Here is a 23229-nt window from a genome sequence, read left to right as displayed (position 1 = left end):
AACATTGTTTTTTTAAATAAATTATAAATAACTATTAATTATTAACACTATGTAGTTTTTTAATTAATTAATATTAACCATTTGTTGTATTATTAAAGAAAGTACGATCAATTGCCAGTGCGAAACAAAAAAAGAATGGTATTTCAAATTCAAAACTATCAAGTATGTCTAGTTCATAGGTAGGTTTTGTCTTTCTCCAAGTCTTTTCGATCCTGCCACATTCTATACCATCATCGTTTAATACTTGAAAGTGACTAGCCATTTTGTTACCTTTTAGAGTTAGTGTGAAGCTATCGCCTTTCACAGAGAATGTCGGATTCCATAGTTTATCTTGCCGGATTACAGCTATCACATGTAGGTGATCACCACCCTTATAGATTTCGAACTTTCTATGCATTGATAGTTTGACTTTCTCTTTCATGTAGTATATTTCATGTTGTTCTTTTTCTTGTTGTTGTTGTAGTTGTTGCGGCGGTGTAGCTATCATTTCAAACACACTCAATTTGAGCCCGAGTGATGCTAGATCTGTTTTTGTGTAATACACCACTTGATCGTTTTCATCATATATCTTAAATCTATTTGAAACATTAGCTAATTTCTTTGATAAAAAATATTTAACCATTCTATCTATTTTCTTCTTTCTTCTTTATTCTTTATTCTTTATTCTTTTTTTATTCTACACGTAAAAAATATATCTTAATCAATAATACAAAAAAAAAAAAAAGGAGATTTTTTTTTTCTTAAATTTTGTGCTTACAATTACAATGCTTTGGAGAAAAATCGGAATAACAGAGTTATTATTAGTGTTGTTCGTGTTAAAATAAATTAATGTTGTTAGTGTTATGTAAAAAGTATATATATTATGTTATTTGATTAAAATTAATCATGATTTATTTGTTTTAATTTTAAATAAAAATTATATCAATTAAAATAAACTATGAAAACTATAATTTTAGTAAATATTTTAATTTATTTTTGTTTTATTTCAATATGTAGATCAGAATTAATTCTATCTTTTAAACAAGGATATGATTGGTTTGAAGACCCTGAAACGTAAATATTACTAAAAGAATTATCAAAATATGCTGCTAATTATAAATTTTGTTTTAGTAAAATGGTAAGAGATAATTTAAATGATATCATTGATTCAATTAAAGAGAATAGAATCTTGGAATCATTTGAAAAGTATTATCATGATGATGTAGTGATGTATGAGAAAGGAAATTGTACAAATAGAGTCGGAAAGGTATAGTATCTCGACTACTATAAATTAATACAATTTATTAATATTTTTGTTAAAAATTAAATTTCAAGGAACAAAATCGTATAGCCGAACAATGGTTTGTAGATAATGCTGTTATCAATGAAGTTAAATTGACAAAGATGATGGTAGATGGTAAGTAACTTAAATATAAAGATTTAAATCTTTAAAATAAAGTTATTAATAAATATTTAAAAGGATTGAATAGTGCTTATGAAATGTATATGGATATAACTGAAGGTGGAGTAAACTCAAAGAATACACAATGGGCAATCCAAGGTAAGAAACAAAAAAAAAACATCAATTTCATTTAAATGATTTATCTCTAACAATATAATGTAACTAGAATGGACAAAAGAAGGAAAGGTCATCAAAGAAGAGTTTTGGTCATAATTAATCAATACCTTTAAAAGTTAAATACTTCTAAAAACAATAAAAATCAAAGATTTTCTTTTTGAATCAAAGTAAAGTGATCAAAGTTTCTTTTGCCAATCTAAAATTTTAAATCGGTGAAAAACCAAAAAAATAAAAATAAAAATAAATCAAAGTTATTAAAAAAGTAGTGGTAGACGTAGAAACAAAACAACGAATCATTTTTTGCAAACACATTTTCATTTTTTTTAGGAAAAAATGATTAATTTATATCCCTCATTACTTTATGATCATTTTTAACAGTTTTCATTCATTTTTGTTTACATTACAAATAATAAATATTGTTTAAGATCATGGAAGAAATATCATATCAGTGTCCTCAGTGTCTAAAAACTCTTAAATCAGAATTAAATATAGATTTAGCTGTAATATAATTAAAAAAAAACAAAAGATAAGAATACATATTTACTTTTATATATTTCGAATATACATGTAGCTATCACTTCATCTCACACAAGAATGTGGTGGAATTCAAGTAAAGAGATGTGCAATTGAAAATTGTGTAGATACAGGAATGGTTAATTTCAAGTGTTATGATTGTACTCTCTATTATTGTTATATGTAAGTGTAAGAGCCAAGTTAAATAATAGTAGATCTTACAACTTACACTACTTTTTTGTTTTTAATTATAAAAAAAACATTAGTCATAAAGAACAAGATAAACATAAATGTTTGGAGATTGTCAAAAACAATGCAAAAAATAATGAAAAAACAAAGATCGATACAACAACAGGTGAAAAGAAGAGAAAGAAACTTTCAGATTTAGAAAAGGAAAATAAGAAACAGGAGGATCAATTACGTGAGTTTAGAAATGCACAAAGACAGAAATTCAATAACTATGAACAATCACAAAGGTAAATATAATTTTCAACAAAATAGTTAGAGTTTTTATTTTGTTAACAAATAGGAGGATTAATTACTAATTGTTTTATTTTTTAATTTTTTAGTATAATTAAAATTCAACAATTAGATGGAAATACAATATCATATAAATTAAGTCCAAAAGATCATTTTAAATATATTAGAGACTATATAAATTTTAATAGAACCGATGGTTATAATGGTCCATACTCTATCAGTTCAAGTACCAACCAGGCACCTTTTACAAACGAAGATCTTTTGCTCACTGTAGAGGATCTTATGATCGATTCTGCAACACTACTCATTATCAACAGAATCGATAAGTCCAATATCAATTTCGATCGTATCAACATGCAAGTGCAAAGTGGCATCTGGTCATCGATCAGCAAATATTTTTTTGGTTAAAATTATTTTTTTTTTAATTTTACATTTTAATAAGGAGTTCACCTACACACACACCAAAAAAGAATCATCATTGTTTAAAATTTCATGCATCGTAATCTCATCTCCCCAATCACACAGATCAAAAATTCTAATTTAGTAATAATTATTTTCAACATTTAAAACAACCCAATAATTTTGAAACTGAAAAAAAAATAAAACTTTAAATTTATTTCATTGATTTTAAAACAATATTTTTTTTCATAAAAAACTATTATTTATTTATTTATAATTAATTAATTTCCCATTTTATATCAATTTATAATTAAATGTTCGAAAAAAATCAAATAGTATTACAATCCAAAGAATCACCATCACCATCATCAACATCACCATCATATCAAAATAAAATTGAATCAACAAAGAAAATAAAATCAATTACTACAAAATTAATAATATTAGATTTATCTTTTTTGTTAATAAAGGAAATATTCAAAAAATTATCAATTTTAGATTTCATATGTTTCAGTTTAACATGTAGAAAACTATTTTTGGAAAGAGAGAAATATATGATTTTCAATCCATCGAAATTGGTAGTAAGAGAAATCGATAAGATTGAATCTTTCTGTATGCATTCATATAGAAATATTTTCGAGAAATCAATATCATTACGAATACCAAACTCTATGATTCTCTATCAAAACAAAAATGATATAGAATCTGATTTATTTGAATATGATTATATGGACTTTATAGGTAAATAAATAAGAAATAGTTTAGTAAATTAAAAGATATTAATATTTTATTTTTAGAGGGAAATGAAAATTTTAGTATTCCAAATGGATTGGAACTATTGTATATAGATGAATTTGGAACTTTGGAGAATATACCTGGTTTAAATAGATCACATTTGAAATCGATATTGAATGGTGGAATATTTGTATCACCTTCGATTGCCGGTGTCTTACCAGAAACATTACAGGTCATTGAATTTGGAGATTGTTTTAATTTACCACTAATACCTGGAAGCCTACCAAACTCTTTGAAAAAGGTGTATCTCGGAGATGAATTTAATCAACCAATAGAGATTGGTACATTTCCCAATGGCATTGAGACTATTATATTTGGATCGTATTTCAATCAACCACTACAACCCGGTATATTTCCAGAATCACTTGGTTTTCTTGTATTCGGTATCTATTTCAACCAGAGGATTGAAGTGAATGTACTGCCACCGAAATTAGAAAAACTACGATTTGCACATTCGTATAATCACTTTCCAGAGTATCTACCACCCAGTCTGGTATCACTGACTCTTAGCAACCGATCAGTACTACCAGAGGTGCTACCGAATTGCTTGTTCTCCAACCATCTGACATCACTCTGTAAGATTCCATTTCAATTGTTACACTTGGTGCCATCATCTGTTAAAAAGCTGAGTTTCTCTTCGAGTTTGGCCGCGATTGAACTCAATGAAAGCTCTATACCCAGACACATTGAAGATTTAAACTTTTATAGTTTGGCGCTGCACAATCTGCGACCAGGAATCATATCAAACAGTGTTACGAAATTGAATTTAGGATTGTTTTACGACTATGCTTTGGAGCCTGGTGTCATACCTTTGAGTGTCAAGACACTACATCTTGGTTTTCGATTCAACAAACCATTGAAACCAGGTGATATTCCAGAGTCTGTAGAGGAACTTCACTTTGGCGAATCGAATCTACTCCCGATTGAGCGGATGGTTCTACCCGATTCCCTAAAGGTATTGGACTTGGGATCGAGATACAATTGTGTCATAGAGAGAGATGTACTACCAAGAAAGTTGCGCACATTGAAATTCGGATTGAACTATGAACATCCTATTAACTGTCAAACACTACCACCTACTCTTCAAGATATCTACTTTTCTCATAAATATTCTTCGAAAATTGCTAAAGATGCTTTTATTATTAATAACAAGAGTAGTAGTAGTAATGAAATAGCATCACCTAGGATAACATTACATGTTGGAATTTCATTGTTTTTAAATAATAGTTTAGAAGATCTACCAGAATCTATACAATCGATTGTATTTGAATATAAATCGATGCGATTCAATATCAGAAGAATCAACGATCATATATTCTTGGGTAATTCTTCTTTTTTTGGAGGTTTCGTAGATACTAAATTATTGAATCAACTTGCTAAAGATGATATAGATAATGAATGAAAAATAAAAATCGATTAATAAATAAAAATCTATTTTTTTTTTTTTCTAGATTTAGGTAATTTAACTTAAGCAAAAGTCGATCCTATCTATTAAATTAATTTATTTATTTCTTTTGTTGTGTAGTTGTAATATTATAAATATATAAAAAAAAGAATGATTTCAAGTAATATAAAGTTTATTTCTACAAAGATAGACACTGAAGAGTTTAAAGAGATTAGAAAGATAAGATATGATGTTTTTGTAACAGAGCAAAAATGTCCTGAAGGTTAGTAATTGATTAACTATAGAAACAATACTTTTGAATATTAACTAACATTCAAAATTTAAATGCTTTTTTTAATAATAATAATAATTAGATGAAGAATATGATGAATATGATGCAGAAGCAACTCATTACTTATTACTTGATAATGATATACCAATCGGTTGTTCTAGATCACGTAAATATCATTTAGCAGATAAAGATGTTTATAAGCTAGAGAGATTCGCAATCTTTAAGCAATTCCGTGGTAAAAGGTATGATTAATCAAACCATAACTAACTAAAGATATAGATATTGATTATTACTTTATAACATTGTAACAACCATATAGCTATGGTAGAATTTTAGTAGAAGAAACAATCAAAGCTGTTTATAAGGAAACTAAAGAACAAAACTATCCATGTTACATTATTAATTCACAACAATATGTTGAAAGCTTTTATTCGAAATGTGGTTTTATCACTGACACTACCATTCCAGTGTTTTATGAATGTGAAATACCACACGTTAGAATGACAATTCCAATGGAAATTGTGAAAGAAAGATATTCATGAATATCGACAAACAAATAAATCAGAAACATCGAGATATAACCGGTTGTTTGATTGAAAATCTTGACTCATTGTTATCAAATGAACAATTATTATTAAAAGATGTTTTTAAAAAAAAAAAAAGAAATACTATTTAATGATTTCTATAATGTATTGTAACGTTTAAAATAGTATCATTTAATATCAGTTTGCCTCATATCAAAAGGCATTATAGATCCAATGGTATCATATCATATGGCTCTATAGCTCAGCTGGCAGAGCGCAGGTCTTGTAAACCTGAGGCCCCGAGTTCGATTCTCGGTTGAGCCACTTTTAAAAGAGATATAACCCAATAAGCGCGCATGTATAACAATGAAAGTGTATGAAGGTTGTGGAGCAGATGATAATTAGTTAACTTCCCTTTTGGCATAGTGGGAAAACCCATTGGTTACAGAAACTTAAAATGTCGTCTAACCCGCATAAATCTCCGGGTCCTGATGGTCTTGGAATACTATTTTTTTAATTTATAATTTTTAATTTATATATCTTTCTTGTACCTATATTTTAAATGTTTTAAATCAAATAAATAAAAATAATATAAATCTATAAGATAGATGGATAGGTGGTAGAAATAATTAATTTTTACAGTAATCATAATCAAAATCAAGTTTGCCCAATTAAGAAATAGAAAAAACTGTAAAAAAAATACTTTAAAAGTATTTAACATATTCATCGAATCAACTACATATTATAATAGGTTATTTATTCTCTATTATATAAAATAACTCTTTATTTTTTTTTTTCTCTTCTTCTCTATGAATCTCTTTATTATTCTGATAGTTCTTAGCAACTCAACCTTTTAAATATATTTTTCTTTTATTATTTCTATAGTATGATAACAAGATTTTTAAAAAGATTATAAAATTATTATTTATTGAATTCTTAAAGAATAATTTTATTAAAAATTAATTGAACGAATGTAGAGGTTTGGAGCTTTAACACCATGGTCAATGTATCCAAAAATAAATTCACCACCAGCTGGAATACCAAAACTATAGAAAGGAAGAGTAAAGAATCCATTATTGAATTCAATATTCCAAATAGAAGTATTATCTCTTGGATCTAAAGTGGAATCTGTTTGAATTGAAATATGTTTCAAGGTTTTGACACCAAAGTTGATAATATGAAAGCGATACAGAGTGAAATTTCTACCATTCTCTACCCATGTCTTTTCCATCACCTGAGTTAAAGCTATATTATGGACATCATTCTGTAAGATACAATGCTTTACATTGTTATCAAGCATACAGACTTGATCAACACCACAGTCATTTGGATCACAAAATCCCATAGATGCACTTGTTATAGAAACTGAAATAGCTACCAAAACTAAAGTAAACCAAGAAATCATCATTTTTTTCTACTTATTCTAGATATTCTAGTACTTTCTATTTTTTTTATTATATTGAATTGAATATATATATCCTTTCCTTCCAAAACTTTTTAAATATTTTTTCGTTTTATTTCATGATGAAACAAACCTGTCAGGTCCACCTGTAAGGTAATTAATTCACAAAATAATTGAACCACGTGATATTCAGAAAAATTTATTATTATTATTCTTATTTTTAACTTTAATATCAAATAGATAGTTTAAAGAGGTGCAGGTTACCCACACTGTACAGAAATAGATAAAAATTAAATTCATTATTGACATTAATTTTATATTTTATTTAACAGTTCAAATCGGCGATTCATGATACAAGTGAAAGTTTGTTTATTCACATATTTCTCAAAAAAAAAAAAAAACATAAAAATTTATTATAATGATTAATAATATTGTTATTATTACCTATAATTATCTAATTTATTTTATATTTTTATATATTGTTGGTTGTAGAACCAATTTTTTAAATAAAGATGTTTATATTTTTTTTTTTTATTGTTGATTTCTGAATGAAGATATGATTTCCTCAAAGTTTGACATATTGTTGGAAAAGAAATTATACAATGAAATGAGTGTACTCAAAGTAGAACGAACTGTATCAATGCGATTATAGGCAATCAAATAATTTAGATTATCAGTAAACGAGGCATAATCTTCGATATTTGGATACTTTTTCAACTGAAATAATAATAATAATACTGTTAATATAAATGGTTGGAATTTACTTTGAACGCATTTTGAGTTTTAATTACCTTTGCTTCTGGTATTTTTTTTGAAGGCATTGTATTGATACGAGATAATTGTTTTTCAAAACTATCGGAAAAGGTATACAATGGAACATATAATGATTCCTAAAAAACAAGTAGTTATTAAATAAATTGGTTAGTTAGTTGCTACTAGTAACTATTATTGTTATAGTTTTATATTGTATTGGATTGTTTCAATATTTACAGTTAGAATTTTAACATGGCTGTTTGTATCGCTGGGCGGTGGTAGATATAAAAAGGTACATACAAGAATTTCACCCAGCAAGGGAATAATATTTGCTGTCAATTGTAGATAAAGGAATGTATCCAATTGATTCTATTTTTATAAGTAATTCATATTTTTTTGTTGTTAATAAGCATTTCATTTAAACAATCGATTGTTTTATAATAATTACCATTGTTTTAATATCAGTATATTTTTTAACTTTACTAGCCTCCAATCCACAATCTTGCTCTGTTTTAGATAAATAAGGTTGTGCGTCATCCATGAATTTAAATGTATTCCATTGTTCCTTATTAAATGAAAAAAAAAGAAAAAAAACAAGTAAAGTTAATTCTATTGATCTTACAAGATAAGTTATAATGTAACTTGTATTAAACAACGCATACATAAAGTTCAGAATAGATAACAATTAACTCTGGTAAATGATTATTAAAAAAGTTGTTGAATCTCTCTTCTAAATGAGGCATAATAGGTTTAATACCCCGAGAAATTATATCTTCTTTCTTCTTTTCCAATTGATCTCTTATGTGTTTCTTGGATAGTTGTGTTGATTTTGAAATCGATTGTATTGGTTGTTCATCTGGTTGCTGTTGTTGTTGCTTTTGCTGTTGTTGTTGTTGATTATCAATTTTATCTTTACTCGTATTAATGTTGCTTGCACTCTCTCTTAGACTCTTTGTCTTGTTGGGAGTGGTTGTACCTCTTATACTTGTATGATGAGTTGTAGTAGCAGTAGTACTACTTGTAATAACACTGGCATTCGTATTGGCTGCAGTTGTATTTGTCGAAACACCACTACCAGACGTAGAAGTAGTAGGAACACCACTATTACTTCCTCTAATATTAGTTGACATTTTATTACTTTACAATATTTAAAGTAAAATATAAATAAATAAAAATAATAATAACAAAAAGAAGATTGGTTAAATTCGTTTTTAACTAATTACTGATCACAAAGGTCAGGTAAGTTCAAAAAATTAAAAAAAAATTAAATTAAAAAAAAAATTAATGACCAATTTATGATTGAAAATGAACTTGATCATTAATACAACACACATTTAAAATCTTTAATTAAACAAAAAAAACAATGAATAGAATCTTATTATTCAATCAAAATAGTAGTAGTAAGACTCTATTTAATGTAAATAAATTGAATTCAAATTATAAAAGTTTATATAATTTCAATAGTATTAATAATAATAATACAACATGTAAATTTAATAATAGAATAAATAATAATGTAGTTGTAGGTCAATCAATCATTAGACATTATTCAAAAAAGAATGATAAAACAAGTACACCAATGAGAATAGATGATATTTCAACTATCAGTTCTGAAGCTGTAGAAGCATTATCAAAGATTGATAAACAATCTAAAAAAGGTAAACTCTTTAGTTAAACGATATATATATCATTATTATTATTATCAATTATTATATTAATATTTTTATTCTTTTTTTCTTTTTGATAGATAAAGATATGCCAATTAATAATGAAGTATTGATATATCCATCACAATCGATTCATTTCATTGGATCAAAGGGACCTATTCATCTATCGAGTCAATTCACAAATATGTTGATACCCAATGCCTCTGGTAAGATATTTGTTGGACTGTTTTTGATTAAAGATGAATTCCGTGGTGTCGTACAAGCAGATTCGCCATTAGATCACAAAACCATTGAAAAAGTACATCCAGTCGGTGTCTTGGCACAGATCTCTTCCACGGCATTTGGATATCACTATTTCGAAGTGAAACAACGTATCAAGCTATCGGACAGCAAAGAATCACTACAAAGTCAATCATCAAAGAGATTAAATTATTTCTTTAAAATCGATGAATTTCCACCACAATCAATTGTATGTTTGAAATCATAGTAGTAATCGCGATAATTAATTATAATAACAACAACAACAACAACTATTTATTAATAATATTATTAATTATATATTTAGCAAGATGAAGAAGAACAATCTAGAATCGATGCTAAAATGTTACAGATTGGAATATTGATAAAGAGATATAATAAGATGTATCCAGAGTGTTACAAGAGTAATCCATCGTTGGACTATGATAAACATATCGCTACCATCAAGGATCCAGAGATATTCATATCATCGATTATCAACTACTATGGTTTGAACTATCCAACTCAATGTCAAGAGATTTTAGAGAAACCTTCGATATTAGATCGTTTAGATTTAATTTACAACATATTAAAGAATGAAGAGAGTTTATTAGAACAACAACAAAAGATATTTAGGTAAATCATTCAATCAATGAATCAATCAATCATTTATATATATATTCTATATTTATACTTATTTAAATATGATTATTTTAGTGACTTGGAGAGTGAAAAAGTAAATACACAGAAAAAGTTATTCTTAAATGAACAATTGAAATCTATAAAGAAACAATTGGGTGTTGAATTCGATGAGAAGGAACAGGTCGTACAGAAATACTTAAAGAGATTAGCAAAGTTAAATGTACCAGAGGGTCCAAAGAAAGTTATTGAAGATGAAATTGTAAGTATTATATTGTCGGTATCTTTAAAAAAAGAATTGGAGAGATAGATTAACATGTTATTTTTGCAAAGAATAAATTATCAACAATAGATCCTTCTTCATTGGAATATAATACTTGTAGAAATTATTTGGATTGGTTAACCAATTTACCGTGGGGACTATACTCACCAGAGTTTTTCGATTTAAAGTATTCAAAGGAAACATTGGATCAGGATCACTATGGACTTACCAATATTAAACAGCGTATATTAGAGTTTATATCGGTCGGTCATATCAAGGGATCGGTACAAGGTAAGATCATATGCTTTGTTGGTCCACCCGGTACCGGTAAGACATCGATTGGTAAATCGATTGCCAAGTGTCTGAAACGTCAGTTCTTTAGATTCTCTGTCGGTGGTTTGTTTGATGAAGGTGAGATTAAAGGTCATCGACGTACCTACATTGGTTCAATGCCAGGTAAACTGATACAATGTATGAAATTAGTACAAACTTCAAATCCTGTTATATTAATTGATGGTAAGTGTTTGTTATTGTTCAGAAGAACAAACAAATCTAAAAGTTATGATCATATTAATTGTTGTCTATTCTATTTTCATCAAAGAAATTGATAAGATTGGAAAGAGAAATTTAGGTGATCCATCATCTGCATTGTTGGAAGTATTGGATCCAGAACAAAACTCATCGTTTGTCGATCACTATTTGGATGTACCCTATGATTTATCAAGAGTATTGTTTATTTGTACTGCCAACTCTGATCAAACAATTCCAGGTCCATTGTTTGATCGTATGGAAGTTATTTATCTGTCTGGATACGTCGAGGAAGAACAAATTCAAATCGTAAAGAACTTTGTTATTCCAAAGACATTAAATGAATGTGGAATTAAACCTGTAAGTAAATTATTATAATAATTTAATTTAATGATTATTTATTAATCTAAAAATAATGAATTGAATGATTCTAGAATCAATTACAAATAACAGATGAAGTTATAAAACTTTTAGTTAAATTCTATAGTCGTGAAGTTGGTATAAGAGAGTTGGAACGTTTAGTCGAAAAGATTGCAAGAAAATCGGCATTGGAGTTGGTCAATGGATCACCAGATATCGTTGTAGATACAGAGAATCTTGAAGACTACCTGGGAATACCATCGTATACTTCAGATCGTTACTATGACGTTACTCCAATCGGTGTTGTCAATGGTCTTGCCTGGTCACAGAGAGGTGGATCTACACTCTACATCGAGACAATCGCTGAAAAGACACACGGATCGCCAAGACTTAGAACCACCGGTAAACTTGGTGATGTAATGACTGAGAGTACAAACATTGCCTATACCTATGCAAAGAATTTCCTCTATGAAATAGATCCAGAGAATAAGTTCTTTGAAAATGTAACTATCAGTGTTTTATGTTTTATCAATTGAACCTTTATTGCTGAGAATTAAACACTAACTATTTTACTATTACCTATCGTTATTTATTTATTTACCAAGTATTCATTACATATGCATGCACCACAAGGTAGTATACCAAAGGATGGACCATCGGCAGGTGTGACAATGGTGACATCTTTGTTGTCGGTTGCAATGAATGAACCGGTCGTTAATAACCTTGGTATGACAGGTGAGGTTACCATCACCGGTAAGGTGTTTACCATAGGTGGTGTGAAAGAGAAGACTATAGCTGCAAAGAGATCTGGTCTATCTGCTATTGTTATACCACTGAACAACAAGATCGACTATGAAGAACTACCAGACTACATTAGAAATGGTATCGATGTCAAATTCGCTTCAGAGTACCGTGATGTCTTTGAAATTGCATTCCCAAACAAAGTTCATCTACTACCACCTAGAAATCAAACAATAGATTCTACTATTAACTATGAAAAATCATCATCATCATCAGAAACAACAAACGAAACACAACAACAACAACAACAACAAACTGTATCAATTTAATCTAATCTAAATAAATAAATCATAAATATAAATATTTGTTGTGAATTGACACGTGGACAATGAGAAGTCTCATAAAAATATGAAAAAAAAAAAAAAACAATTAATTTACATATTTTTTTTTAATTTAACACAAAGCTCATAAGTTTGTTCAAATCAATATAAATTGATAGATTTGATATCTATTTTATTTATTTATTTATTTATCAAGACAAAGATGGAATCATCAACTACATATGTAAATATCTATTGTTTTTAGTAGTAGTAGTAATAAGTATATATTGGTAAACTTACTTGATTTTATCTCATTTTCTATAATTTAGGCCAATGGTAATCCATTTAACAATCTACCTAGACTTAGTAAGACTATTGCAGGTGTATTAGCATTCTTTTTGTTTATAGGTGTATTCTTTGGTTCGCAAACTATTTCTTATTTATCAATTAATGCAGGGTCGTATGTATATATCATTACTCTAAACTATATGACTGCACACTCATTCTAATAATCAATGATAACTATTAAACTAAATATATAGTATTGGACCACCATATTTCTTTTTATGGACACTATTCACTGCAGGTTTATATGAAATATATCTATTTTCAGTATGTCATTTCTAAATGTACAATGATGATTGTCTTTCAAATTAAGCTAACTACTCTTTTTATTAATTTTTTATAGGGTATAATTAATATAGTTTTCTTACTTTTATTGGGTAAATACTTGGAACCAGTATGGGGCTCAACTGAATTCTTAAAGTTTATAATGGTTGTCAATGTATTGTCTGGTGTAGGAACATTCTTTTTATTTACGTTCCTCTTTATGTTTAGCGGTAACCCAATGTTTTTGTATGTATAATAACAATAATTTATCATAGTATCTCTTGTATTTTAATATATATATTATTATTTCTATAGATATGCAACAAACATTTGTGGATTTTCAGGTATAATTACAGCATTCACAGTCGCATTGAAACAATTGATACCAGAACAAGAGATCACATTTTTGTTTTCCACAATAAGAGTAAAGTATTTGGCATCGATATCGATTGCCATTAGTGTAGTACTCACACTTCTCGGTCTCTCATCTGGACATACCTTACCATTTATTATCTTTGGTGCATACTTTGGATGGTTCTACTTGAGATTCTACCAATTAAAAGGTGGTGTCAAAGGTGATAGAAGTGAATCATTCGCATTCTCAACATTTTTCCCTGATCCAATTCAGTATGTATATAGTTATTTTCTCACAATTGTATGAGGATTACTAATGAGTTATTGAATATTTGTATAATCTAGACCACCAATTCAATTTGTTTCAAATATATTTTACAAGATTGCTACCAAATTAAAGTTGGTTTCAGCACACAGTGGAACATCGATTCTACCATCATATAATACTGGTCAAGGTTTCCAAGCATCGAGTGGAACAACAACAGCAGGTGGTGCACCTGTAACATCAGTAGATGTAGACAGAAGAAGAGCTCTCGCAATGAAAGCATTGGAACAAAGAATGGAAGCTCAACAACAACAACCTCAAAATACTACTACTTCATCACCAACCAACCCTACAACTCAAATTAAACCAATCGAACAAATATAAATTATAACAATTAGTTTTGTAAATACCTCTTTATATATTTGTGTTATCGATTATACTACTTTTTTTTTTTTTTTTTTTTAATTATTTTTTATTAAATAAGTATTTAATGATGATATTTTTCTACTATACTATATATTATAAATTTATAATTATCTAATAATTGTCGATATTTTGGATTTTACCTCCTAGATATATTGGTATTGTGTTTGGTGCTCGAGATGGAGTGATAGTTGCCCGTTGTCTTCTACGATATAAAAATACACCTCCTACGATTGCTGCAACGAGAACAGGAATTCCAACTCCAAGTCCAACACCTAGTGCAAGTGCTAAATCATTTCCTGGTTGGATCAGAGAGAATCCACCACCTTTGATTGGTATTCCATGTTGATCCAGCACCAGAGCACATGCAGATGGTCTGCTAATTGTAAAGTTGTCATAGGTGGTTACACAACCCTGTGCATCTGTAATATTGACAGAGTATACACCGTCGACCCAGTAAGAGACATTCAGTGCTGGACCAGTGGCATTGGCATACTTTCCTACGAACATGTAGGACGATCCGTTGATGGGTACTCCTCCATATGCATATAGCAACATATTCTCCTTACCATCTCTGTTGCACTTGGGATTCAGCTTTGTTGAATTGAGATGAACACGAGTTGGTTGGTTGATGTTGATGAAGGTCGTTTTCTTGTTACATATTGATCCATCACGAGACGGTACAAAGCACTCTAAAGAATAGTTTCCTGCAGGTAGATTTCTATAAAAGTTGGTACCGTTTGCACTGAGATACGATCCATATATAAGTTTGTTGGTGGTATGTGATAAAATACATTCTAAACCTTTGATAACCTCAATTGTCATTGATGAATTCTTTCCATAACATTGAGGTGGTTTGGTAATATTAAAAAATGGGAATTTGAATTCTTGGAAATAATTGGTAATTAATAAATTAATAAAAAACTGTTTGTTTTAATATATATTACTTACTTGGTGGTTCTGGTAATGTTATGATTGCTATTGTTTTACATTGTAGACCTGCTTTAGCATTATATACCATAAGATTGTAATCTTTAACAGTTGATCCAAAAAGATTAATATAGGTTCCATTGTTGATTGGTACAGGTGACGGTGGATACAATTTATAAACATATCTTTCAGGCTGATAATTCATAATTGTAATGGTTGCATCCGATTTATTGAAACAAGTAGAACCTTGAGTAACAATAACTGGTTTTGGTGGCATCACTTTTATAAGATATCAAGTCATTAGTAAAATATTTTTTAGAATGTTTTTTTTTTTCAACTTACTTCCTTCTATTACGTTTAGTGAAACAGAATAGTTACATTGGAATTCATATTGATCGACTGTTGTAATGTTTACAGTGTAGTTTTTGGACTTTAATCCATCAAAGAAACCAGATGAATTGATGTGGGTGAAGTTGCCATCAACCAGGACATAAGTGTAATTTAAATGAGGATCTCTTGGCAGTGAGAAGTTTAGTCCACCGTACGATTCACCTTGGCATGTACCGATTACATTGGCATGAGTTGGATCATTTGGTGGGTAAACTTCGATCTCCTTTACATTCGAAACATCAATCTCTCTTGCAGTGATAGTAACAGTGTAAATGCCTTTAGTCAACATATTTCTGATTGGTGAAGTCGAATTGATATCGTTCCAAGTGAAGTTGTATCTTTCGGTACTACCTTCAATAACGATTCTACCATTTGATGAATTGACACAAGGTTTGCTAACATGAATCTCCAAACCAGGTACAATTTTAATAAATTGTTTTCCTCCTACTTTTGGTAAAGAGAACTAATAATAAATAAAATATTAATAACAAGACAATAAAGATTATTTTAATTATAATTTTATACTTACAACATCTAAACCATTTTGAACGAATGGACCACAAAAGTCGGTTCCAGTACTAGAATCACCGACTTCAAAGTTTCTGGACTGAGATGTACTAACTTTAAAAATTCTAAAACCATCTGGATAACTGACAGAAACTTTGTCTGGTATACCAATTGGTGAAATATGACATGCTTTTCCAACATTTACCTTACTGACTTCGGTAAGTGAATTCAAACTGGTTGGATAAGTATACTTTGAAAGTACTTGTGATGAATATTGATAAACATAGATGGCTCTGTCTGGTCTGGAATTTGGATCTGAGAAAATATATGTTGAACCATTAACAAATTTCTTTCCCTTATCAGTTGGTAAAACTATACAAAAAATAAAAACAGTTGTTAATAAAATGATAAAATTTTAAATTGTATTTCAAAAACTTACTTCCACCGCAATCCTCTTCGTGTGTAAATACTTCTAAAATATTGTCATAGGTAATCCAAATAAATCTATCATCAATAGCGATATTTGTACATTTTTTGTTTATATTAAAATTTTTTGAAACCATTTTTTCTATAAATAATAAAATAAATTAATATTTAAAAATATTTTTAAACTGATGCTAAATGATAGATATTTACCAGTTTCAGTGTTGTATGTAGATATTTTACAATGTACAGAACCATCTCTTGAATAAATATTTGATAACATGCCTATACATTTATCATAAGCACTTGCATCTATTTAATATTAGAAATTAATAAATGAATTATCTATTGGTAAATTAAAAAATTCAAACTTACATGATACATTAAAGACAGATTTTGCAGTGAGATCACCGGCAAGTGTACAAAAAGTTTTGCCTTTACAATTTCTCTCTGATTCATTATCTTGAATTTGACTAAGAACATAAGGAACTGATGCATTGTTTGACTTTTTGGTGTTCACAATGGTGATAATCGGAAAATCAGTTTTAAATGTATTTGATTTGGTTCCAACGGTAGGTGATATTGCTGCAGATCCTTCTGAAGATGATTCTTCTGAATGAGATGATGATGATGAAGATGATGAAGATGATGAATCTTTTGGTGATGTTGACGATGACGACGATGATGATATTGGTGTTGCTGAAGATGATGAAGGTGTCGGTATATCTGTTGTGTCTGGTGTCAATGAATTTGGATTTGAAACAGGTGGTGTACTATTTTCATCATTTACATTCACTATATTTCACATTATTTTTTTAAAAAATAATAATTATTAATAATCTGGAAAAAAAAATAACTATTAATTATTGAACTTACCATCTCCACTACACAAAGCAACAATAAATAATATAAATATAAAAATAATAAATTTTTTAAAATATAAATTCATTTTTTATCTAATTTATATAAATAAATAAAAATATATTCTAAAAAAATTGATGAATATATATAAATGAAAATAAAATACTATATATATTAATAAATAAAGATAATCTATATATTCATTCAAATATTATTAATACTATTATTATTTCGACTATAATAAAGTATTTTTTGTAATTTTTTTTTTTGGATAATAAATAAGTATTAAGTTAAAAATGGAAATAATAAATAATATATAAATATGAATATAATTAGAAATAAAATTAAAATTAAATTATTATATTTTTTTGTGATGTGATTGGAATATTTTTAGTAAAGAAAGAATATCCAATTATTACCAAAATGGATATTTTTGTCAAAGTTAGTTAAAGAAGCAAATAATTGATTTTATGATTAAACATACCAAAAAGTTAGTGTTTTCTCTCTCTTCTATTTTTCTTTCTCACTCTCTCCACTTTCTTATTAAATTGTTTTATTATTTAATTAGGTTGGTTGATTTGAGAATATTAATTTTGATTCGAGTATACTAATTGGTATAAAAGAAAATAATTGTAATAAAATAATATTTATAAATTGAAAAGCAATTATTGTCTTTTTGTAAAGTAAAGCGACGGTTTTAGTTTTTATTATTGCCTAATTCGATATAAATGATATTATTATTCCAAATCTATCTAAAAATGATATAAAATTAAAAATATAGTGTTTGGTTGAAGCTGTTGTTGTTGCGTGATGTTCTTGTTATAAATAACAGAGAGTAGTATAAAATCACTGACTGTTTAGAGATGACAAAACCAATCTAACTAAACTATTGTTATTATTATCAATATGGATGACAATTAACTCTATTGGGGATAATAAAATAAACATATATATTGATGTTGTTGTTGTTGTTGTTGTTGAGTGGAAATTAATTTCTTTATTTCCAAGGTTATTGGAAGATGATGATAGTGTTGTTGTTGTTGAGTTGATGTGTTTGTGAATATTGATGTTGGTTGTTGGTTGTTCTATACTTTATTGTTTCAATCTATCTTTTTCTAACTCTAATGAAATATACTTAATAATAATGCATATTCACAACTACAACTAATACGAAACTCTTTATTTTTACAATTCAAATAGTCTCAGCTCACCGTTTGCATATTCATTTATTCATTTCGTTTTAGTTTTTGATAATGATTTTTAATTCTTTGTGTTTGTTGGATATTTTATTTATCATTATTATTTTTCTTAGTTTGAGAAATATGTGTTTATGTGTGTGTGTGTGTGTGTTTCATCAATCACCCCTTAACAACAATCTACTTAAAAGCTTGTGTTGTTGTTATTTATTTTCCAGATTAAGTAATAAAGGTAGTGTGATTTTTTTTTAATTCCAAACTAAATTAAATCAAAAAAAAATTGATAATTGAGTAAATAATCTATCAAACACATAACACAACACACAAACATATAAATATTATGAAAACCACAACTTTCGTCTACTGTTTTTTTTTTTTTTGTTGTGTTATCCCAAAAAACAATACATAACTCGTTAATGTGAGAGTTGTTGAGCGTGGTTGTTGTGGATCATCATGTATATGTGTGTAGGTGTGTGACAAGATGATGTATTATGTTTTTTTTTTATATATCTTTGTTGTTTATTGAATTTACACTTTTTTTAAACTAATAGTTTGTTTATTTATTATCAAAAATGTAGTATTGTTTTGTTGTTGTTTTTTTTCTTGTTTGTTTGTATTTTTCAATCTATTTTCATGGTGTCTAATAATAACCAATTCACTTTTTCCCTTTGGTTTGACTTGATAATGGTTAAACAAAAATGTTTACATGATCATAATGATGTTAGAGATGAAGGTTATGTTATGTTATGTTGAATGTATTTGTTGTGTTCGATAGTGATGTTAATAATACGTTGATTTGGTTTTGGAGTTATGTTGTTTGGGTAAAAGAATATTAATTGATAGATCTATCTAACCATCACCACCACTAAATGAATCGACGTAAAACAACTATAACAAAATGATTGATGACAGTAGTAATAGTAGTAGTAGTGTAGCTTATTGTTTTAATTGTAGATAAATCTTTTAATACAGCATGCAAATGCATAACAGTATACAATATTGCACATGATTATTGTTGTGATAATTATTATTATTATAAATCTAATGATACTGCCTATTGCCAATGTGTTTATTGAACAACTATTGATAGATGAATGTGATCATATAATGTTTGCAAACATTATGTTCAGTTAATTTGATTGTTCAGATTTAGAAGAATGATTTGACTGATTGTTTTTTTTTAGAAAGAAAAAGTTAATCAAAAAATTTAACAAATATAATTTAAAAGAGAAATAAATGATTACAATGTTTTAAATAGCAGCTATATTTATTTTAATAGATAACAAGTGGCAATACCTCCTCCAAATAAAGCAGCAACTGAAATAAATGAACCAACTTTTAAAATGTTTCGAAAAAAAAAATTAATTAGTAGTGTTATTTAGTTTACTTCATTTGATTTGACTTTTAACTTACTTTCCATTTTGGCCATTCCTGTTAATCCATGACCAGATGTGCATCCATTAGCTAAACGAGCACCAAATAAGAGAATAGCACCCGATCCAAAGTAGTAGAGAGGCGAGTGTGTCAAAAGTTTAGCGGCTGCTGGTACCAAAGCGGTTTGCGATGAATAGTATGCACCCAAGATCATACCGATATTGAGTGCTGGTCCGTAGAATTGACGAATTCCACTATTGAATTTCTTAAAGTAGCAAGACGATGAAACGGTCTCGAGTAATGAGCACACCTTTGATGACATGGTGACATAAGCAGATGATGTTCCCAAACCGTTCTTTCCAAGGATGTACGATGGAATCTGTAACAAACCAACAACCAAACCGGCAGCGTACGGTGCCCATCTGGTGGTCTGGAACGATTGGAGAATGGAAATACTGGAAGTTGTCCATGGTACGAACTTTTCGAGGACTGCGAGGACGGCAATCAACGCTGTTGCGAAAGGAATCGTTACTTTGGCCAATGGAACACCCAATCGCTGATCGAGTGCCGGTTTTTTGTCAGCAGTGTCAGTTGGTAGTATCTTCTCAACCAGAGAATTGCAATAGGAGTAGAGAGCACTTCCAGCCAATCCACCCAAGAATGTGTAGTAAGCCGATGGCAAACCGGCACCGACCTGTGCCAGTACAGTTCCCGGACAGGCACCGGTCAAGTAAATACCGGCACCCATAACAAGACCACCGATCAAATTACGCTTCCACATAACGGGCAAGTGTTCAACCTTGAACAAACGTTCATAGTCTAGCAAGGTGATTGAGAGTGAACTGGTGAGTGCGGCGGTCATGAACATCTTTAACATTGTGAAATCACTAAAGTCCATTTGACCCTGAATGACCGATGGCAAATAGACATTCGATCGTTGCAATGCATATCCAAACACTCCTCCAATTGCAAGACCTGCCAAACTAGATTTTACTTTTGTAAAGAAATCTACTTTCGTAAACGATGAATTAGATGTCATCTTTCAATGTATGTACAAATAATTAAATAAAGTTTACAAATAAATAAAAGATATCTTTAAAAAGATAAAGATATTTATAAGATTAAGTTTTCGAAATTGAAAATGCAAACAACATCAATAAATCATGTTTTAAAAGAAAATTCAAAAAAAATTAAAAAATAATATAAAAGTTTTGCAACGGTTTGTTTTAAAACTATTTCTCGTGTTGTATGCCCTGTTTTAGTATAGGCAAGGGATGTGGATTTATTCCATTACCATTTGGAATCGATTCTATTCATTCCATCGAATCTGATTTGTATCACATCATATCAGAATAATATAAATTGATTTGATACATATTTAACAGTCACTTTACTATTATTATTATTTTAGAATAAGTATGTTACTCCTGGTATTGATATCAATTTGTATTCGTTCTGTTCGATCTTTTGTATTCATTCTAGTTTGTTGTTGTTTTTGTTGTTGTTGTTGTTCTTGTTGCTTTTTTTTTCTGAATACTATATCAATAAGTTGTTTTTAAAAATAAATAAAAATAAAAATAAAGAATATATATTATATAAATTTGTTATATCAAAACAATAAGTAATGATTTGAATAAGAATAATAGTTTAGATTATTCTTTTTTAATGGCTTTGTTGTTGTTGTTATTATTTGTTTGTTTGTTTGTTTGTTTGTTTACTTCTTTGGGATTTGCTTTACCATCAAGTGACAGTCAGCTGGTTCGATATCACGATAGTAGTTGCTAATGGTAGAATCAATGGTGAATCCATATTTCTTGTAAAACTCGATTGCCTCTGAGTTGATTTGTACATGCAATGTAATCTTTGAATAGGTATTCTTACATGTTTGTTCAACAAACTCTAACAACTTTTTACCTGTTAACATATAATATCATCATTCATTTAGAGTTAGTTTATTCATCTATATAATACATCGTTATATAACATAAGCTAACAGACCTATTCCCAAACTTCTATATTTTGCTAATACACAAAAAGTCATAATATATAATGATTGTTCATTTCCTGCTTGATCGATTCTGCAAGAAACAGCACCAACTACAATATCGTTGAAATATGCTATTTGATTTGAATATAATTTAGAAAACTTAGTTAGATTATTTAACTACTATTGCAAAAGGGATGCATTATTTGAGATTAACTGATACTAACCCAATTTTGTAATGAAACCGTTTGGTTGTAATAATTTATTGTAGAATTTCTCATCGTAACTGACAGGCAAAACAGAAGAATTGAGCAACTTGAGCTGACCTATATTCTTATCTGTAAGATCACCTAAATCTATATAGCTATTGAATGTTTTATCTGCTGTCATCTTTATTTTTGATATCAAATTGTGTGATAATATTGTTATTTTTAAAATGACAATAAGTCTTGCACATTATAATTCCGCCAAAAATTAAAAAAAAAAACAAAAAAAAAAAAAAAGATTTATTTTAATTGTGATCATTTTGTAAACTGTTTTTAATATCAATCAAAGTTATAATGTGTTATTTTTTTATAACTTATAATATAATAATAATAATGTGTTGATCAAAAAGTGAAAATCAATAAAGTAATGATCAACCTGGACAAATAATAATGATAATGATAATGATTATAAATATTATAATAATGGTTGCAACAGACAAATATAATAATTTCTAGAAATTAAACTAATTTCAAATCATTTATTATAATTTACAAAGCAATTGTTAATGTTGATTTATAAAAATTTTAAATAATATGTTTCTGACTTGAACAAAAACTTTTAGATTAGGGGTTTAGATTGTAAAAAGACATATATATATTGAACTCTGATTTATTGATGTGATAAATCTAGATCAAATATATTTGTATGATAGTTAAAAATATTAAAAGATGAATTCTTAATTATTTATTTTAATTAAATAAATTTTTTTATTATCAAATTTTAAACAAACAACAATTATATAATCATATAATATTTTAAAAGATAAACAATCATTTTATTAAATCAAGTTGA

The 23229-nt window shown here is 28.2% G+C and overlaps 8 protein-coding genes and 1 non-coding gene across 9 annotated transcripts; 4 read left to right on the top strand and 5 right to left on the bottom strand.

The window, feature by feature from the left end:
* Positions 1-73: 73 nt before the first annotated feature.
* PPL_12561 (uncharacterized protein) lies at positions 74-622 on the bottom strand (the record flags this gene model as incomplete). The annotated part of the gene is made up of 1 exon (XM_020583291.1): positions 74-622. The coding sequence occupies one exon, from the start codon at positions 620-622 to the stop codon at positions 74-76; it is 549 nt and encodes a 182-aa protein (XP_020429478.1).
* A 492-nt stretch (positions 623-1114) lies between these two features.
* PPL_12560 (uncharacterized protein) lies at positions 1115-5216 on the top strand (the record flags this gene model as incomplete). Its single annotated transcript, XM_020583290.1, has 9 exons — positions 1115-1246; positions 1315-1396; positions 1460-1540; positions 2152-2254; positions 2338-2547; positions 2641-2921; positions 3287-3691; positions 3748-5067; positions 5197-5216. The coding sequence occupies 9 exons, from the start codon at positions 1115-1117 to the stop codon at positions 5214-5216; spliced, it is 2634 nt and encodes an 877-aa protein (XP_020429477.1).
* Positions 5217-5300: 84 nt separating this feature from the next.
* Positions 5301-5963, top strand: PPL_12559 (GNAT family N-acetyltransferase; the record flags this gene model as incomplete). The annotated part of the gene is made up of 3 exons (XM_020583289.1): positions 5301-5412; positions 5504-5663; positions 5741-5963. 3 exons carry the CDS (start codon positions 5301-5303, stop codon positions 5961-5963), a joined length of 495 nt encoding a protein of 164 aa, XP_020429476.1.
* Positions 5964-6196: 233 nt separating this feature from the next.
* Positions 6197-6269, top strand: PPL_12558. The gene has a single exon. It is a non-coding gene; the product is annotated as a tRNA-Thr (tRNA).
* Positions 6270-6472: 203 nt separating this feature from the next.
* On the bottom strand, positions 6473-7353 carry PPL_12557 (carbohydrate-binding domain-containing protein; the record flags this gene model as incomplete). The annotated part of the gene is made up of 3 exons (XM_020583288.1): positions 6473-6496; positions 6649-6680; positions 6972-7353. 3 exons carry the CDS (start codon positions 7351-7353, stop codon positions 6473-6475), a joined length of 438 nt encoding a protein of 145 aa, XP_020429475.1.
* A 525-nt stretch (positions 7354-7878) lies between these two features.
* Positions 7879-9230, bottom strand: PPL_12556 (uncharacterized protein; the record flags this gene model as incomplete). The annotated part of the gene is made up of 5 exons (XM_020583287.1): positions 7879-8064; positions 8112-8237; positions 8401-8469; positions 8549-8665; positions 8763-9230. 5 exons carry the CDS (start codon positions 9228-9230, stop codon positions 7879-7881), a joined length of 966 nt encoding a protein of 321 aa, XP_020429474.1.
* A 233-nt stretch (positions 9231-9463) lies between these two features.
* Positions 9464-14466, top strand: PPL_12555 (peptidase S16; the record flags this gene model as incomplete). The annotated part of the gene is made up of 15 exons (XM_020583286.1): positions 9464-9758; positions 9848-10236; positions 10333-10640; positions 10722-10905; positions 10940-10961; positions 10996-11421; positions 11444-11797; positions 11887-12296; positions 12399-12851; positions 13072-13098; positions 13184-13314; positions 13397-13466; positions 13543-13709; positions 13779-14090; positions 14163-14466. 15 exons carry the CDS (start codon positions 9464-9466, stop codon positions 14464-14466), a joined length of 3852 nt encoding a protein of 1283 aa, XP_020429473.1.
* Positions 14467-14569: 103 nt separating this feature from the next.
* On the bottom strand, positions 14570-18842 carry PPL_12554 (uncharacterized protein; the record flags this gene model as incomplete). The annotated part of the gene is made up of 10 exons (XM_020583285.1): positions 14570-14589; positions 14649-15392; positions 15457-15714; positions 15778-16288; positions 16355-16704; positions 16772-16900; positions 16969-17067; positions 17131-17550; positions 18563-18701; positions 18828-18842. 10 exons carry the CDS (start codon positions 18840-18842, stop codon positions 14570-14572), a joined length of 2685 nt encoding a protein of 894 aa, XP_020429472.1.
* A 1237-nt stretch (positions 18843-20079) lies between these two features.
* PPL_12553 (uncharacterized protein) lies at positions 20080-22560 on the bottom strand (the record flags this gene model as incomplete). Its single annotated transcript, XM_020583284.1, has 5 exons — positions 20080-20129; positions 20226-21179; positions 21936-22100; positions 22185-22304; positions 22398-22560. The coding sequence occupies 5 exons, from the start codon at positions 22558-22560 to the stop codon at positions 20080-20082; spliced, it is 1452 nt and encodes a 483-aa protein (XP_020429471.1).
* Positions 22561-23229: the final 669 nt, after the last annotated feature.

Source organism: Heterostelium album, assembly GCF_000004825.1.
Source record: "Heterostelium album PN500 unplaced genomic scaffold PPL_scaffold10, whole genome shotgun sequence".
Classification (NCBI taxonomy): Eukaryota; Evosea; class Eumycetozoa; order Acytosteliales; family Acytosteliaceae; genus Heterostelium; species Heterostelium album.
Note: the sequence above shows the minus strand (reverse complement) of the source record. Positions and strands in the feature narration are given on the sequence as shown.